General features: G+C 32.3%; 1 protein-coding gene across 1 annotated transcript; it reads left to right on the forward strand.

Moving 5' to 3' along the window:
- Positions 1-3,834: 3,834 nt before the first annotated feature.
- Positions 3,835-17,656, forward strand: LOC110103209 (60S ribosomal protein L3). Its single transcript, XM_020831819.2, has 6 exons — positions 3,835-3,970; positions 4,203-4,301; positions 4,773-4,883; positions 6,213-6,517; positions 15,464-15,873; positions 17,239-17,656. Exons 2-6 carry the CDS (start codon positions 4,217-4,219, stop codon positions 17,495-17,497), a joined length of 1,170 nt encoding a protein of 389 aa, XP_020687478.1. The 5' UTR covers positions 3,835-3,970; positions 4,203-4,216; the 3' UTR covers positions 17,498-17,656.
- The last annotated feature ends 616 nt before the right edge of the window (positions 17,657-18,272 follow it).

The following is an 18,272-nucleotide window of genomic DNA, read 5'->3' on the forward strand; positions in this document are numbered from 1 at the left end:
TCTATCATAATTCAGATGGTTCAAAATTTTTCAGTTTGGGAAAACTCCTGTTAAAGATCTAAATTTATACTTAAATAGATTTTTAGAAATATGTATAACATTTAAGTATAATTGTGTCAATGATGAGGCTATTAGGCTTAGATTGTTCTTATTTTCTCTAAGAGACAAGTCTAAGATGTGGTTGAATTCTTCATCCATAGGCTCGTTAACCACTTGAAATGAATTGGCTCATAAATTTCTAGCTAAGTATTTTCCAACTTCAAAAACTATCAAACTTAGAAATGATATCATATCTTTTTATAGAGAATTAATTTATGAAAGTTGTGAGAGATTTAAGGAAATTTCCACATCATGCCTTACCCGGTGGTTGGTTATTCAAACCTTTTATAATAAATTAGTAGGATCTCTAGGGTAAATCATAAACGCTGCAGTTGGAGGATTTTTAATGTCTAAGCCATTTGAAGACGTATATGAATCAATAGAGAAAATTGCTACTAATAATTTTCAATGACCTATTAAACAATCAGTTTGGAAATAGAAAGTCAAATTTGGAAGAGGTAGTATTTGGTTAGGAACTCAATTATAAAGTCAAGCTACGAATATTAAAATTTTGAAAACTCAATTAGGACAGCTTACAATCTCATTTAATAGTAAACCTCCTGGATCATTGCCTAGTAATATTGAAGTTAATCCTAAAGAAAAATGAAAAGATCATAATATAAAACACTTGAGAAGTGGTTGTGATGTACCCCAATCAAATTGATAAATCTTGGTATAATATAACTGAAGACTATAAACTTAGCGCTTATGGGAGACAATCCATTTGTCTCTATAATCATTTAGAGTAGTAGAGTGATGCCTTAAGCACTAGTTATTTTATTGTTAGTTTATCACATGTTATGTGCCTTTTTATTATTTATTTAAGAAGCATATATTATTAAATGCAATTACCATGTGTTTGTATTTATATTTGATTTTATTCTCCTTAAGCTTAAATTTTTTATATTGTCTTCTATTAATATTTGCACTTTTTTGATTATTTATCTACTCAAAATAAAAATGATGATAAAAATTATATAAAATTAGGATAATAATAAAATTCTAGATTATAGTTAATTAAATACTACATTATAATTTACATTTTAAAACTTAATAATTAACTAACTATCATTTAAGCTATTGATTTGTTTTAAATGTATAAATTATACATTAATAGATTGATCTTTGAATTGAAATATCAATAATTAAGACTAAAGGATAGATATGAGTAGCTTAAAACTAAAAATCATGGTAACTTAAAATTGAAACTAGTGATTTTATAAAATTCTTATATTAAAATAGTTAAGATTGCAAGAGGATATAAGAAAAACTGATATTAAAAAATCATTAATTAGAAAAGAAAAAGAAAAAGCGTTCTAAAATAAATAATTAGAGAAAAAAAAGAAGAAGAAGAAGGGTGTTAAAAAATTGGTGTCAGCTAAAAGCTTAAAATTCAGTTGCAATCTTATACTTAAAGATATAAATGATGAAGAAAGAAAACTAGTAGAGGCGATTGTGAACTAATGAAATTTTAATTTTAACAACAAACACATCTAATTTTTAAGTAACTTTATTCATTTGAAGATTCGATAGTTAATGTTATATTCAAATCATATAAATTTAAAATAAGCAATGATAAAAGTGACTGATTAGGATAATTATTTAGGATTTTTCAAACTATAATTATAACTTAATTCATTCCAAATTACTTCTAGATTGTAATGTATTATGCTTCATTTTAGTAAATTTGAATTATGAAGTTTTACTTTGTTTATTTAATTAATCAAAAGGGAAGATTTTTTTATTTTTTTATTTTATTTTTTATTATTACTTGATACAAGTAAGAATTTAAGTTAGGGAGAATTTATTAAGTAAAAATTATGTATTGTCTATTATATTTGAATTTCAATGAAAATATGTGATTTTAGTTATTTTTTCTATAATAAGTTCTTCAAAATGATGAAAAATATAAAGTATCACATAGTGCCACAGGATCGTATGAAACAAGCCACTGCGTTGAAATCAACTCCATAGAAGTGACATTTTAGTACATTGCAGAGTCATCCTCTCTATTTGCGAGCTCTGCAGTGGCATCACATGTAGCGCAACCGCGTTAAGAGCGCTGCTGTGTTGAACATTCAACTTGGCAGTGCCGGGTTCTCTGGAAAATGAATGCTGCAGCGTAATAATTCAAACATCTCAACATCAAAAACTCTATATGGGCACCGCAACGCTCAAATTTCTCGAGCATCATGGTGTAGTAGTTACAACTTTCTAGAGCCACAACCGATATTGCGAAAGGACGTATTTGTTCAATTAGTAGTCATTCCATGTCATCAAGCACCACAACGAAGCAAACCTATAAGCGCCAAGGCGCTAGTTCAACTTAAGTGCCACATCATCACCTTGTCAAGTGCTGAGTTGCTTGACCATTTTTGTGTTTTTCTATAAATAGATGTTTAATTTTGTTTGTAAAGGAGTTCAATCACTTGTGTACAATTTAGTACATTTTTATTGTACTTCTCTAAGACCCTCTTATAATAAACTCTAAGCGATGCTGGGGAAGTGGAAGATATAATCTCTGAGAGAGTTTAGCATGTGTTTGTATAAGATACTCTTTAAGTGAAAGAAAGGAGTGTAGAGAAGATACTTTAATCATTCTCAGTGATAAAATTCTACTACTTCTCTTGATTTTGATTCTCCTATGAATATAATAAAAAATGAGTTTGCTTGTTATTTCTTCTATATATGACTAGATATATTATTTTGGATTGATGGTGTAAAAAGCATATTAAGTACTAATATAAACTATTGTACTTTAAAAAAATTATGAATATTTTCAATATATTTTGTTCTTCATTTAATGCATATAATGATCATAGGTGTAGTTAAAACTTAGTGTGATGTATAGACCCGATGAAGGAATGTAAGAATAATTAGGCGTATTGAGATAGAATGTTGATATGCCTAGACATATGATGTTTGAATATTTTAGGTTATATGAAATATTAAAATTGTATGAGGTCAGCATATATCTTTTTCACATCTACATTTAAAAATAAGGGTATCATTAGGAAAAATCTGATATTTACATGTATCAATCCAAAACATTTTATCAAAATTATATAAACTATTTTAATTATTTTTGTTTAGTGGTAGGAACTCAAAAATATCCTTTTTATTTCAGTAGGATAACTTATGCAATTTGAGTAAATAGTAGTAGTTTTATTGCAATTATAACTCTTCATTGTGGATTCAACACTCAACTTCATCATTTTATTACTTAATTTAACACGTATATTTTCATATATTTAAGTGGGTTTTACATTATTGACATATCAAAGAAACTTTAATCATATTTAAATATTGCATGTCACACATCTAGCTAAGCCCAAGTAAAATCAATTTCGATAATATACATAAGCCCTACCACATCAGGCACCAAGCTATCTTCTTCCAATTATAAAGATGAATTAATGATTGCATTCAATCTTCTACAACAAAATTTTGAATACTCATATGTTCGTTTGAAGGAGCTCATAATAAAATTTTATGACACACAAATGATCAATGAAATGAAAAAAAAAATTCTTTAAAAGACTATGATAATACTTTTAAAATAATATTTTAGTACTTATTTACTTCAAACGTTCACAATATCAATATAAATTATCACTGATATTATCATATCAATAGTAATTTCATTAAAAATAATTTTGAACGATATTTTATAAGAAAATAAAATATAAAAATATTTAATCATTTGCTTATATTAAGGTACATAAAAAATCAAACAACCTCTTTTTTTCATTGAGGGATATTTTCGTCAGCGCGTGACAATAAAAGCAATTTGCTTCCAGTATTCGCTCTCAGGTACATAAAGCACGCGTTAGGGTTTAGAAGACAGTCCGCCGCCGCCGAGGATTATCAGGTTTGTTTTCCATTGAAATGATTCTAGTTTTACAGTTTCTCCTCTGCACTTCTTCTTCTTCAAGTGGTCTTTGGCCAAAAAACTTAATTGATGAATCTACGATGTATTTGGAGAAGAAAGCAAAGCCCTTTCTAACAGAAGCAGTTACTAGATCATTTTTTTATCCACTTTAGTTTTCCTAAATATCGTGTTGCGTATAGGTTTATGAATAATATTCGCTATACTGCAACAGGGTGAGGAGGAGCAATGTCGCACAGGAAGTTTGAGCACCCAAGGCACGGATCTCTTGGGTTCCTTCCAAGGAAACGTTCCGCTCGTCACCGTGGAAAAGGTAATATTTTTCTTGTCATTTAAACAGGATCTTAAGCTGTTTTTTTGGGGAATGTTAAGTGCCTAAGCGCAGATTTGAGGGAATTCGAAATCAGGGCCTTGTCAACAACTTATAATTCTTGAGCTCTTTGGAAAGTTTGATTTGATTTTATGTATTTTTTCTATTGGAAAGTTTCTTTCTCTTAGAGCACAAATATTGCATGATTTGATTAGATTTTCTTATTCTGCTTTGTTGCATGATTCATGTGCTTTCAATGTTGCTCTGTCTACTCCTGTTTGTTATAGTGTCAGATCTTTCCATGGATTTTAGCGGCATCATTTATTGGTCACCCCTTATTAATGGTTTACGTAGTGTTTTGATTCTCTTGTTTCCAGGTCTCACAATTGTTATTTTGATGTACTTGTCAGATTTCTGTAAATTTATTCCTGAATGTGTCCTAATTTCTGCGCATTCTATTCAATTTTAATGCAGTTAAGTCATTCCCAAGGGATGATCCAACAAAGCCCTGCAAGCTTACGGCTTTCCTTGGGTATAAGGCGGGTATGACTCACATTGTCCGTGAGGTGGAGAAGCCGGGATCAAGTACGTTAAGTATTATGTATCAGAGCGTTATCTTTTTTGCTATAGATCTTTACTGCTTCTCAAAATTTTCTATGACAAAGCGCAGGAGTTCCTTTCTGTATAGATTTTCTTGCCAAAGCAATCTTGTGCTAGTAGAGTTTGTGTCATAGTTTGACCTGCTGTCTTGTTTTTGATTTTTTAAACATGCTAGGTGTGTTCTCAAGGCATTATTGTTGTCCAAGACGCTAGGGACCAATTTGAAGACTTGCCTGAATGAAATGGGGCATTAAGAAATACATATCTGTATCACTTTCAAATTACTTTTAGTATGATGAATACTTTTTGAGATTATGGGGTTATAATATTCTCTTCAAAGTGAATAGAGGAAAATTATGAACTTTCAAATTCCATTGTTTTTCAAGTTTTATTTTTTTTTTAAATAGATTACCTTAAACAAGTGCATCAATCTACTCAAGTTTGTAACATGCATGGCCTATACATAATCAATGTTTCCTGTTATCTTTTTTAGTTATGCTTCCGTGCATGCTCTCTTTTGTACTAATGAATTTTTTCCCCTCCATCTCTTCCTATCTTCCCCACCCATCTTCTTCATTTTCGAGACTTGCTGCTCTACAATTTGAAGCTCTTATATCTATAGTTTGTGTAACTTACTTCCTTGCATTCATCCTTGTTTCTAATACAGCTGATACTTGTTTCACATCACTTCTTTGTCAAACTATTAATATGAAATGCTAATTCATATTTTGTGTTTGAAATATTAGCGCCCTTATCTTTAATCAAGGCAATTTGCTTACATCACAACCTAGCATCTTAACGCGTTTCAGTAATGTTGCCAGCTTGGAGGGTGTGCAAGATGCCATGATCTCATCTTGCCTTGTCGGAGTCCTTAAACGGATTTTGACTTGAACATCGTTGATTATCTTAAACTTTATCAATGGAATACTGAGCATATTATGGTTTATTAGGTATAGTTTGTTCTCTTTTTTCAAGAAATGATTGCATCTTGTTATGTCTTTATGGTTCCTCTTTCTTCTCTTTTCACTATATATAATTCTCTCATATTTTAAATGATATTAGTCCACTTATATCAAAAATGGGAAAAATGAGGGGGCCTTATGGAAGTATGTGCTACACATAGTTTAGCATTTTATGTCATGACTCCATAATCTATATCTCTATGTGTTTTGCAATTTATAAGTTGAATTTTGAGCTAACTTGGCAATACCAGAATTCTTGTTAATTTAAGATTTTTGCAGTGGTTTATATTTTATAATTTTATAAGTTTAATTTTTCTTTAAGCATGTCTAAATTCCTTTTCTCAATTTGTAGAGCTTCACAAGAAGGAAACATGTGAGGCTGTGACAGTCATTGAGACTCCACCCATGGTCATTGTTGGAGTGGTTGGTTATATTAAGACCCCTCGTGGTCTTCGTTCACTTAATACTATATGGGCTCAACATCTGAGTGAGGAACTTAGGAGAAGGTTTTATAAGAATTGGTATAGATCCAAGAAGAAGGCGTTTACCAAGTATTCAAAGAAATATGAATCCGAGGATGGAAAGAAAGAGATCCATGCTCAACTTGAAAAGATGAAAAAATATGCATCTGTTGTTCGTGTATTGGCTCACACTCAGGTGCCCAATCTAATTATTTATCCTTTTGTTGCTTACCATTATGATGCTCCAGTTTATTTAAAAGATTTTTATTTGTAATATTTGTAAATATCTTAAAACGTGTTTGTTCTTTTTCTCGTAAATGTTGTTGAAATGATTTGTGCTTCCTCATGAGAAAGTTTCAGAAGATTGTCCTTTTCTTCACATTTTGAAAACATGGTCTTAAATTTCCTCCTATCTCTTGGGTTGCTTTTCCATTCATTACCTTATCTACTTCCAATTCTATTATTGTCTTCTCTTTTATAATTTTCCATATCTGCATAGTCCTAACATTAAAAGTGAATTGCCATTTTAGTATACTTTCTTAGCATTCTTGACTATATTTATTTTTATTGTCACTTACCCTGTTAATTGTGTCAAGGTTGATAAGGTTATGTCAAGTTGTTGCTCACAAAATGCAATAGATTCTTGGAAATATAGAAAACAGCAGACCTTTTCAGGTATCATGAATAATGGCTTTCTGTGAACTTGTTAGGTTCTATCAATGTAGTTGTAGGTAGGGGTGTAAACGAGTCTAGTTGAGCTCGAGTTACCTCATGTTTGAGCTTGAGCTTGATTAATTAATTAGGAGTCGGCTCAAGAGCTAATGAGTCGATTCGGGCCTATTTCAAGCCTGTATTGTTAGCTCATTGAGCTCGGCTCATGAGCCATTTATCGAGCTGGCTCACGAGTTGTAAGTTATCAATTTCAAAGTTGTATGCAATCCATATAACAGATTACCAATACAGGATATATTAGATTACATACGCACAACCCCATTAAAATGTCTAAAGCTGGTAATCACAGAAACAATTATCCAACTAGATAGCAATAGGAATTTACAGGGCTATAACTGCTCTTAATCCTGTTCTGTCTAAGAAAGCAAGTATATTGTTTAGAGCTGATATACATTATCGTATTTGTGTTAAATTATCAACTAGCAAACATGCATGTATTCAAACACATATGATTTCATCTCAACAAAGATCAGAGATCTACTTACTGTCATTGGTCACTAGGATGCCATACGACAGATTAGAATGAATTACACAACGTGATAGCAATAGAATATTTACAACCAAGTGCAATTGTACGGAGATGGTATACAGTATATTATTCTTGTTAAATTAACTATTAACAAACATGCATGTATTCATACATATTTGATTACATCTTAACAAAGTTCAAAGCTCATTGAGTGGCCTAGTTATTGTCATTGGTCACCAGGGACCATAATTAAATGATATCGCTCTACTAAATTTCTTCATTGGACTAGATATAGAATTTAATATAGGATTTCATATACAAACCTAAAACATAGTCCTTCAGAATGTCATTGGCCAGTACCTTATAAGAAGTATATGTTTCATCTCCTAAGAAACCTCATCATAGGACCAAAAAATATCCATTCTTAATGCAACTAATAAAAGCAACTTTGTCTACTAAATAACATCTAGCTATCTTACCAGAGAGCAGAGCAAGTGAGAAAGAAGCACAAGAAGCTTTATATCCCAAGAACTAGTGTGAAGAGGTAGGGAACCAAGCAAGAAAATCATTATACCTAATCAAAGATCACATGTTGTTGCCAAAAAAATGTTTTTTTACTGCAATTCTGCACAAGAGAACAGTGCAAAGATGAAGATTGAAGAATTGAGAGAAAGTAAGTGAAAGAGTTTAAAAAGATGATGATAATGGAAGCTTCTACATCACCTACAGATGGATTACCAAACCCCAATGCTGCCTACTTGACTTCTTTGGCAGCAGGTGCCAAACGATCATGATAAGAATAGAGAAAAATACAAAGCAGGTCCACGGAAGAAATGTTTAAAGCTTTATATCTGGGGTTTTATCATGTTTGTGCTGATCCTCCTGATGAGGAAAGATGATTGTTAATGAGGCTTTGCTATGTGAATGCTTTTATGGAGGCATTGAGGGTGGCATTTAGCCGTTGGATTGGAAATATTCTGATCCAAATGCCCAATGTGTGATCTAATTTTAAAAATGATGATAAAATTTGAAAAGAGCAGGCAAACTCCCATCTACTACTGCCTCTTTCACCTTTCGATTTTGGCTATTAAGTTGCTATACTAACTTGTCAATTATTTGTAATAATGTAACTATCTTTATATTTTTATATATGTTGAGTTAAGCATAATAGTTTTTGAAGTCGACAAAACATAACTTGGAACAAATTGGTCTTGCTGCTTAAAACCCAATTTAAATAAATTTGAGTTGATTTCAAATTATGCTGAGATTTCAATGATTTTTGGGTTTCAATTGTTTCTAGAATCTTAATCTGACCTCTATGAGGATTAGCTTCGAAATAGTGTACAAGCATTGCAGCTTGATTGCAATCACTTCTAATACTTGAATTGATACAAAATGATTGACTGTAATTTACATAACCATGTGATAATTACTTGTTTTGTGAGACATACACTAAAATAAGTGTATGAAGTATTTAGAAGATGTATATTTAGGATTAATATACTTAAGTTGAGTATATGCAATGCAATTTTAGTTGGCATAGTGTTAACAATTATCATTTTATATTATTAAAAGATAAAGTGATACCTAGGTGATAGATTTAAGTATTTTGAGTTTATTATACAAGTAATGGAGACATATATGAGGATAGAATTTCTACAGTAAACTCAATTAAGGCTAGATTATTAAAATAATTTAGTGTTTTGAGAGTTTTGTATTTTTAGATGATTCATGTAGGATTAAAGATAAATTTTATAAATTGCAAATTGCAATTAGGTTGATGATGTTGTATGATCTAAGTTGAGTATGAATGTATGATAGAAAAGAATGTTAAAATGAATATGCGATAAAACTAGAAAGTATAAAATAAGAAATTATTGTTTAGAGGAAAATTTACAGTGATATTTATTGAGGATAAGGTGATTGAAAGTAGAATAAAGTGGTTTGGGCATGCACAAAAATGTAGGTAATAGTAATACAAATGCCATATTTAATAAAATTCGTGTAGGAAGATTTGAAAAGAATGTGTGTTGACCTAAGTTTACATGGATAGAAGTTTAAAATGATTTGCTGAGAACATGCTTCAACATTTTAGATAACACTCAACATTTAGGAATAAAGAATGAGGATTTGTAATTCGGATCCCAAATAGTTGGTTAAGTCTAATGATGATGTTGATGATGAGTGTTGCAATTATTTGACAACATAACTCCATTTCAATGACAGATCTTTTCACTATATATAACTCTCTCATATTTTAAATGATATTAGTCCACTTATATCAAAAATGGGAAAAATGAGGGGGCATTATGGAAGTATGTGCGACACATGGTTTAGCATTTTATATCATGACTCCATAATCTATATCTTTGTGTTTTACATTTTATAAGTTGAATTTTTAGCTAACTTGGCAATACAAGAATTCTTGTTAATTTAAGATTTTTGCAGTTGTCTGTAATTTTATAAGTTTAATTTTTCTTTAAGCATGTCTAAAAGCCATTTCTCAATTTGTAGAGCTTCACAAGAAGGAAACATGTGAGGCTGTGACAGTCATTGAGACTCCACCCATGGTCATTGTTGGAGTGGTTGGTTATATTAAGACCCCTCGTGGTCTTCGTTCACTTAATACTATATGGGCACAACATCTGAGTGAGGAACTTAGGAGAAGGTTTTATAAGAATTGGTATAGATCCAAGAAGAAGGCGTTTACCAAGTATTCAAAGAAATATGAATCCGAGGATGGAAAGAAAGAGATCCATGCTCAAATTGAAAAGATGAAAAAATATGCATCTGTTGTTCGTGTATTGGCTCACACTCAGGTGCCCAATCTAATCATTTATCCTCTAGTTGCTTACCACTATGATGCTTCAGTTTATTTAAAAGATTTTTATTTGTAATATTTGTAAATATTTTAAAACATGTTTGTTTTTTTTTTCCTCGTAAATGTTGTTGAAATTCTTTGTTAAAGTGATTTGTGCATCCTCATGAGAAAGTTTCAGAAGATTGTCCTTTTCTTCACATTTTGAAAACATGGTCTTAAATTTCCTCCCATCTCTTGGGTTGCTTTTCCATTCATTACCTTATCTACTTCCAAATCTATTATTCTCTTCTCTTTTATAATTTTCCATATCTTCATAGTCCTAACATAAAAAGTGAATCGCCATTTTAGTAATACTTTCTTAGCATTTTTGACAATATTTATTTTTATAGTCACTTGCCCTGTTAATTGTCTCAAGGTTGATAAGGTTTGGTCAAGTTGCTGCTCACAAAATGCAATAGATTCTTGGAAATATAGAAAACGGTAGACATTTACAGGTATCATGCATAATGGCTTTATGTGAACTTGTTAGGTTCTATCAATGTAGTTGTAAGGGTATAAACAAGTTGAGTTGAGCTTGAGTAACCTTTGGTTTGAGCTTGAGCTTGATTAATTAATTGAGTTCAAGCTTGAGCTTTATTCTACAAGTTTGAGCTCGCTCTTTGTACTTAAAATCTTGAATTCTAATATATTTTATGTATATTTTATATTAATATTTTTAAAGGAGTTGGCTTGAGAGCTAATGAGTCGAGTTGGGCCTAGCTCAAGCTTGGATTATTAGCTTATCGAGCTCGGCTCATGAGCCATTTATTGAGCTAAGCCCAAGCCGGCTCACGAGTTGGCTTGACTCACTTACACCTCTGATTGTAGGTTTAGTAATTTATATTCCAAATTTCCAATTTAATGGGATTAGTAGACAGAAGTCCATGTAGTTTGTTATGAGCTTAGTATATAGTAGTGAGTAGAAAATAGCAGATGTTATTGCTCACAACATTGAGGGCTAATTTGTTTTGACATGTGCTTGAAAATGGTTGAAACTGAGTTCTGCAAGTTTTGTTGAACTGTAATTCAGTGGTGTTTTGAGTATTACATGCACTCATTTCTTTTGAACTCGGTTCCAATGTTTGTTCGAATTGTAGTTAGTTTTAATTTTGTTTAATGATGTTTATTTCGATTGTTGTTAGTTTTAATTTTTTCTAATAATAATAATAATAATTTTATGTTATTTTGCTACTTTATGCAAGAATGCAAAAATAAAGTCGACTTCAAATCTCTCATAAATGAAACACTTGTCAGCTAGGGCTAATGGCAAATTTAGTTCGAGCGAGTTAGCTTTTAACATGAAATTCAGTTTGCTTTGTCAATCTCAAAGGTGTATGCCATCCATATAACAGATTACCAATACAGGATATATTAGATCACATATGTCCAACCCCATTAAAATGTCTAAAGCTTGTAATCACAGAACAAATTATCCAACTAAATAGCAATAGGAATTTACAGTGCAATATCTGCTCTTAATTCTGGCTAAGAAAGGAAGTATATTGTTTAGAGCTGATATACATTATCGTACTTGTGTTAAATTTTCAACTAGCAAACATGCTGATAGGAAATACTTGAGTTCGCAAGCAACCCTAGCATTAATTGGTTAAAACAACGAGAATAATAAAAAATCTGGATGAAATCTATCCAAAAATGATAGATTGCAATAATAGAATATAAGCAAAACAAACACCAAGCAAGATACAATTGATCCTTAATTCGAGAGGATCGTCTCTTTCAATCTCTAGATTATAGGTCTAGAGCCCAACACACCAAGGAAGACTCCAAGAGAACAACTCAAATCATGCATAATCCCAACCCTAATTCCCTCCTACTTAAAGCATAACACTAATTAATCAAGTCCAAATTACTAATCAGCCCTTGTCGCCCCCCACTTTCCCTCCAAGGGATTTGAATTTGGCTCTTAGTGGACCCCACTCCCCTCCCTCTCTCTTTGTCGCCATCCCTTATTGCAGTAAACCAAGACCAGACCACTAGGGGCCGGTTGTAGTGGGACCGGTCTAACACGCATGCATTCAAACACACTTGATTTCATCTCAACAAAGATTAGAGCTCCTTAATGGCCCTAATTACTGTCATTGGCCACTAGGATGCCAGACAACAAATTAGAATGAATCATACAACGTGATAGATAGAATATTTAAAACCAAGTGCAGTGTACGGAGATGGTATACAGTATATTATTCTTGTTAAATTATCAATTAACAAACATGCACATATTCATACATATTTGACTACATCTTAACAAAGTTCAAAGCTCATTGAGTGGCCTAGTTATTGTCATTGGTCACCAGGAGCCATAATTAAATGATATCACTCTACTAAAATTCTTTATTGGATTAGATATATAATTTAATATGTGGGATTTTGTATGCAAACCTAAAACATAGTCCTTCAGAACGTCATTGGCCAGTACCTTATTAGAAGTATATGATTTATCTCCTAAGAAACCTCATCATAGGACCAAAAAAAATCCAATCCTAATGCAACTAATAAAAGCAACTTTGCTATCTTATCAGAGAGCAGAGCAAGCGAGAAAGAAGCACAAGAAGCTTTATATCCCAAGAACTAGAGTGAAGAGGCAGGGAACCAAGCAAGAAAATCATTATCCCTATTCAAAGATCACATGTTGTTGCCAAAAAATTGTTTTATTACTGCGTCACAAGAGAACAGTGCAAAGATGAAGATTGAAGAATTGAGAGAAAGTAAGTGAAAGAGTTTAAAAAGATGATATTAATGGAGTACATCACCTACAGATGCATGACCAAACCCCAACCCTGCCTACTTGACTTCTTTGGCAGCAGGTGCCAAACGATCATGTGAGAATAGAGAAAAATACAAAGCAGGTCCATGGAAGAAATGTTTAAAGCTTTATATCTGGGGTTTTATCATGTTTGTGCTGATCCTCCTGATGAGGAAAGATGATGGTTAATGAGGCTTTGCTTTGTGAATGCTTTTATGGAGGCATTGAGGGTGGGATTTAGCCTTTGGATTGGAAATATTCTGATCCAAATGCCCAATATGTGAGCTAATTTTAAAAATGATGATAAAATTTGAAAAGAGCAGGCAAACTCCTCATCTACTACTGCCTCTTTCACCTTGTGACTTTGGCCATCAAGTTACTATACTAACTTGTCAATTGCTTGTAAAAATGTATCTATCTTTTTATTTTTATATATGTTGAGTTAAGCATAATAGTTTTTGAAGTCGGCAAAACATAACTTGAAACAAATTGGTCTTGCTGCTCAAAACCCAATTGAAATAAATTTGAGTTGATTCCAAATTATGCTGAGATTTCAGTGATATTTGGTTTTCAATTGTTTCTAGAATCTTAATCTGACCTCTATGAGGATTAGCTTCGAAATAGTGTACAAGCATTGGAGCTTGATTGCAATCACTTCTAATACTTTAATTGATACAAAATGATTGACCGTAATTTACATAACCATGTGATAATTATTTGTTTTGTGAGACATACACTAAAATAAGTGTATGAAGTATTTAGAAGATATATATTTAGGATTAATATATTTAAGTTGAGTATTTTCAATGCAATTTTAGTAGGCATTGTGTATTTGTGTTAACAATTATCATTTTATATTATTAAAAGATAAAGTGATACCTAGGCGATAGATTTAAGTATTTTGAGTTTATTATACAAGTAATGGAGACATATATGAGGATAGAATTTCTAGAGTTAACTCAATTAAGGCTAGATTATTAAAATAATTAAGTGTTTTGAGAGTTTTGTATTTTAAGATGATTCATGTAGGCTTAAAGATAAATTTTATAAATTGCAATATAATGTTGTATGATCTAAGTTGAGTATGAATGTATGATAGAAACGAGAATGTTAAAATGAATATGCGACAAAACTAGAAAGTATAAAATAAGAAATTATTGTGTTAGAGGAAAATTTACAGTGATATTTATTGAGTATAAGCCTATAAGGTGATTGACAGTAGAATAAAGTGGTTTGGGCATGCGCAAAAAATGGTAGATAATACAAATGCCATATTTAATAAAATTCGTGTAGGAAGATTTGAAAAGAATATGAGTTGACCTAAGTTTACATGGATAGAAGTTTAAAATGATTTGCTGAGAAACATGCTTCAACATTTTAGATAACACTCAACATTTAGGAATAAAGAATGAGGATTTGTAATTCGGATCCCAAATTGTTGGTTAAGTCTAATGATGATGTTGATGATGAGTGTTGCAATTATTTGACAACATAACTCCATTTCAATGACAGTAGCAGAGCCTTTGTTGACTCTGAATTATATTTTTTGCAAGAGGATGTATTCTCACTTAATGAATGTAGAGAAATAAAAGTGCTATTACCGTCATTACAGCATTTAATATTGGAAACACAGCAAATTTGCATGTCTGGATTTATCAAGTTTTCTAGACTCCTAGAGATTGTTTGTAACCTTGCATTCAACTCAGAATTTAACATCTTATTTTATCTTGGTGCCCAAATCAGTGACTGTTTTTGTTGCTTAATTCACAATTATGTTTATTTGATTATCATTTATTAGTATATTCTCTTTAAATTAGTTAGTCATTCATGATTTTTATTTGAAATTCTGAACGAATATGGGCCCATTGCTCCTTTTTTTAAGCAAAAAAAAAAATCCAGCAAGTGTATTTCCATCAAAATGTCATTAATATGACACTTTCTTATTTCCAGCACACGTTATTAATGGACAATGCAGATCTTGATTTAAAAATTGATACATGTTACCTTTCATGTGGTCATATAGAAGCCTTCATTCAATGGTTAATGGAAGTTATAATTAAAATTGGGCATTTTATTTATAAATTGCTAGGTGATTCTTGTCCATCGTCACATCCCATACAATTTGTGTTATTCTTTGGTTCAATCTTGCTTTCAAAGATATGATTCCATCATATGGTTGCCATAATTTAATGATGAACCATTTTCTCAAGATGGATGTAATTGAGCACATCTGCACTATTATTATCGTTGTATATGTGATGCCATCAATATTGTTTTCTAAATTCAACTAATTTTTTGTTGCGTTTTTCTCCTTCAGATTAGGAAGATGAAGGGCCTGAAGCAGAAGAAGGCTCATTTGATGGAGATCCAGGTGAACGGTGGAACTATTGCTCAAAAAGTTGACTATGCCTACAACTTCTTTGAGAAGCAGGTCCCCATTGATGCAGTCTTCCAGAAAGATGAGATGATTGATATTATTGGTGTGACTAAGGGTAAGGGCTATGAAGGTGTTGTTACTCGTTGGGGTGTGACCCGTCTTCCTCGCAAGACGCACAGGGGACTCCGCAAGGTGGCATGTATTGGTGCTTGGCATCCCGCGCGAGTGTCCTTCACAGTTGCTCGTGCCGGTCAGAATGGTTACCACCACCGCACTGAGATGAACAAGAAGGTCTATAAGATTGGAAAAGCTGGAGATGAGTCCCATTCTGCAAGCACTGAGTTTGATAGGTAATTTCCTTGACTCCACATCTGCATTTTACCGATTTATGAAGTAATGTTTTCTTGATTGGTATTATTTTGTTCATATTTTCTTCTTTTAAAGCTGGATTGTGTTGACGCTAAGGCAATTTTTTTTAGAATGAATTAATTGGAAAGTAAGAGTTTTTTTGGTTTTAAGGAGTTGGAGGAAATTGCGTTTTACATTATAATTTATATTGGATGTTTGGTACCTATGTACTTGTAACAGTTGGATTTACCAATAAAATATGAATTAATGCAAATTTTCATTTACAATTCCCCACTTAAACCTTAGAGAAAGATATTATTTTGGCCATTAATGTAGCTCATATATCCCTTTGCAAGAAACAAAAACTATTTTTACTGTCAACCAATTTTGAAGTAGAAGTACATTTACACTACTTTTAAGTCCTTCAAACCAAACAAAGCCTTAATATTTCCTTTTTTTTCTTTTACATTTCCTCACTTTCAATTCCTTCAGCCAAATATCTCCAACAAAAGGAAATAAAAATTAAAAAGGCTTGACAATGAAACATTAAGGAAAATAATAGTTTTTTTGCTTGTGGTGAGATAACAAAGAGGAGAGATTTTAACATGTTGGAAGGAAGCTTGAATACCATTGAATTGAAAGTGGTATGAGTGATAAGAATGAAATATTAACATTTATAAGGTGCAGGGAATGAAATATTAAAGTTTATAGGATGATATGAGTAATAAGAATGAAATATAGGAGTGATATATTTGATATTAATAGTTTATATGAGTGGTAGGAATGTAATATTAAAGTTTTGAGTTTAGATATGTAAATAACATTATGTAAATCCCCCTTGAATTTATTATGATAATTGTTATACAAGTTTTTTCCTGTGCAGTGCTAATTTCAAAACAAATTCAATAATATTCATGTCAATCCTGATACAATTTATCTCAGGAAGTCCGCTCTATCTCTTTTCTTTGTTATTTCTATGCAAACCTTACCAGACATGGATTCCCATTAAATTGTTTTCTCTGCAATTAAGCTTAACTTATGGGAAAATTATTGGGTTCGGACACTGGACGACGTCCGGAGCCCTATGAAAATGCACCACATCACCCCCTACTCGGTACTGAGCTCTGTATGAGCTCGGTACTCCACAGTACCGAGCAGGACTAAGCTCGGTACTAGTACTGAGCTCAGTACTGCTCGGTACTATGGAGTACCGAACTCGTACTTCACAGTACCGAGTTCAGTATTACTCAGTACTCTGAAGTATCGAACGGTAACCTGTGTCTGGTGTCCGAATCCAATAATCTCTCCAACTTCTGACCATGCAAGCTTTCCTTCAAATCCTAATGGTGTATTTCCTGTTTATATAGGACTGAAAAAGATATCACTCCCATTGGTGGCTTCCCTCACTTTGGTGTGGTGAAAGATGACTATCTTTTGATCAAAGGTTGCTGTGTTGGACCAAAGAAGAGAGTTGTCACCCTTCGCCAGTCTCTGCTCAAGCAGACTTCTCGACTGGCTCTCGAGGAGATTAAGCTCAAATTCATTGATACTTCATCCAAGTTCGGCCATGGACGCTTCCAGACCACCCAGGAGAAGCAGAAATTCTACGGAAAGCTTAAGGCTTAAATGAGTATTTATCTTGTGATTCTAAGCAACTTTTTTGATCTCTTGATACTTCATCCAAGTTTGATAATGCTACTGCGTTTCTTGTTGTTTGGTAGACTTTGATGATTTGTGTTAAAATGTTTATGAAGATTTTGAATTTTTATACTTCTATGTTGGTTATATTTTAATATAGGACTTGGCAATTGTAGGTTATTTTCTTACATGGGCAGGGTAGGACCAAAATGAGAAAAGAAGGAAAGGAATTACTGTAGGATATTGTGATGGCTTTTGCATTATGGTAGATTTCAAAATATTTAGGTGCTGTTTGGCAATAAGTAGGATTTAGGATTTAGTAAATTTTGGATATGTTAAATTTTTAAAAATTGTTTGGCAAGATAGTTATTAAATCTGATAAGGCCAAGAAATCTGAACAAGTAACGACAGATCAGGATGCAAGAGGCAATCCAAAAGCGGACTCAGGTTAGTAGCTCCACACAACGAACCTGCAGTCAAGCACGGACACACTCCTAAAAACAGCAGCAAAGGCATTCACCAAGTAACGTCTTACAACCAAGGTTGCTAACAAGTCATGGCAAACAAGGTGAGAAGCGGAAAGCTGCCTCATCATATAGTCCAAAGCACATGAAAAATCATAGCAACCAAATTGAAGATGACAATCCAAAAGTTATTTCTTCTTAGCTTTACTTTTACGTTTTTTACGCCCAGCAACAAGAATAAAATCATCTTCCACATTTTCACTAAGTCATCTGCAAGAACCTCACAAGAAGTGGGATAA

The sequence above is a fragment of the Dendrobium catenatum genome, unplaced genomic scaffold (assembly GCF_001605985.2).
Source record: "Dendrobium catenatum unplaced genomic scaffold, ASM160598v2 fragScaff_scaffold_1074, whole genome shotgun sequence".
Classification (NCBI taxonomy): domain Eukaryota; kingdom Viridiplantae; phylum Streptophyta; class Magnoliopsida; order Asparagales; family Orchidaceae; genus Dendrobium; species Dendrobium catenatum.

Excerpts from the sequence above, each read along its gene's own strand:
- LOC110103209 (XM_020831819.2), top strand. The coding sequence starts at position 4,217 with ATGTCGCACAGGAAGTTTGAGCACCCAAGGCACGGATCTCTTGGGTTC. Across the intron at positions 6,518-15,463 it reads GTGTATTGGCTCACACTCAG|ATTAGGAAGATGAAGGGCCT; the intron begins GTGCCCAATCTA and ends TTTCTCCTTCAG. Across the intron at positions 15,874-17,238 it reads GCAAGCACTGAGTTTGATAG|GACTGAAAAAGATATCACTC; the intron begins GTAATTTCCTTG and ends CTGTTTATATAG.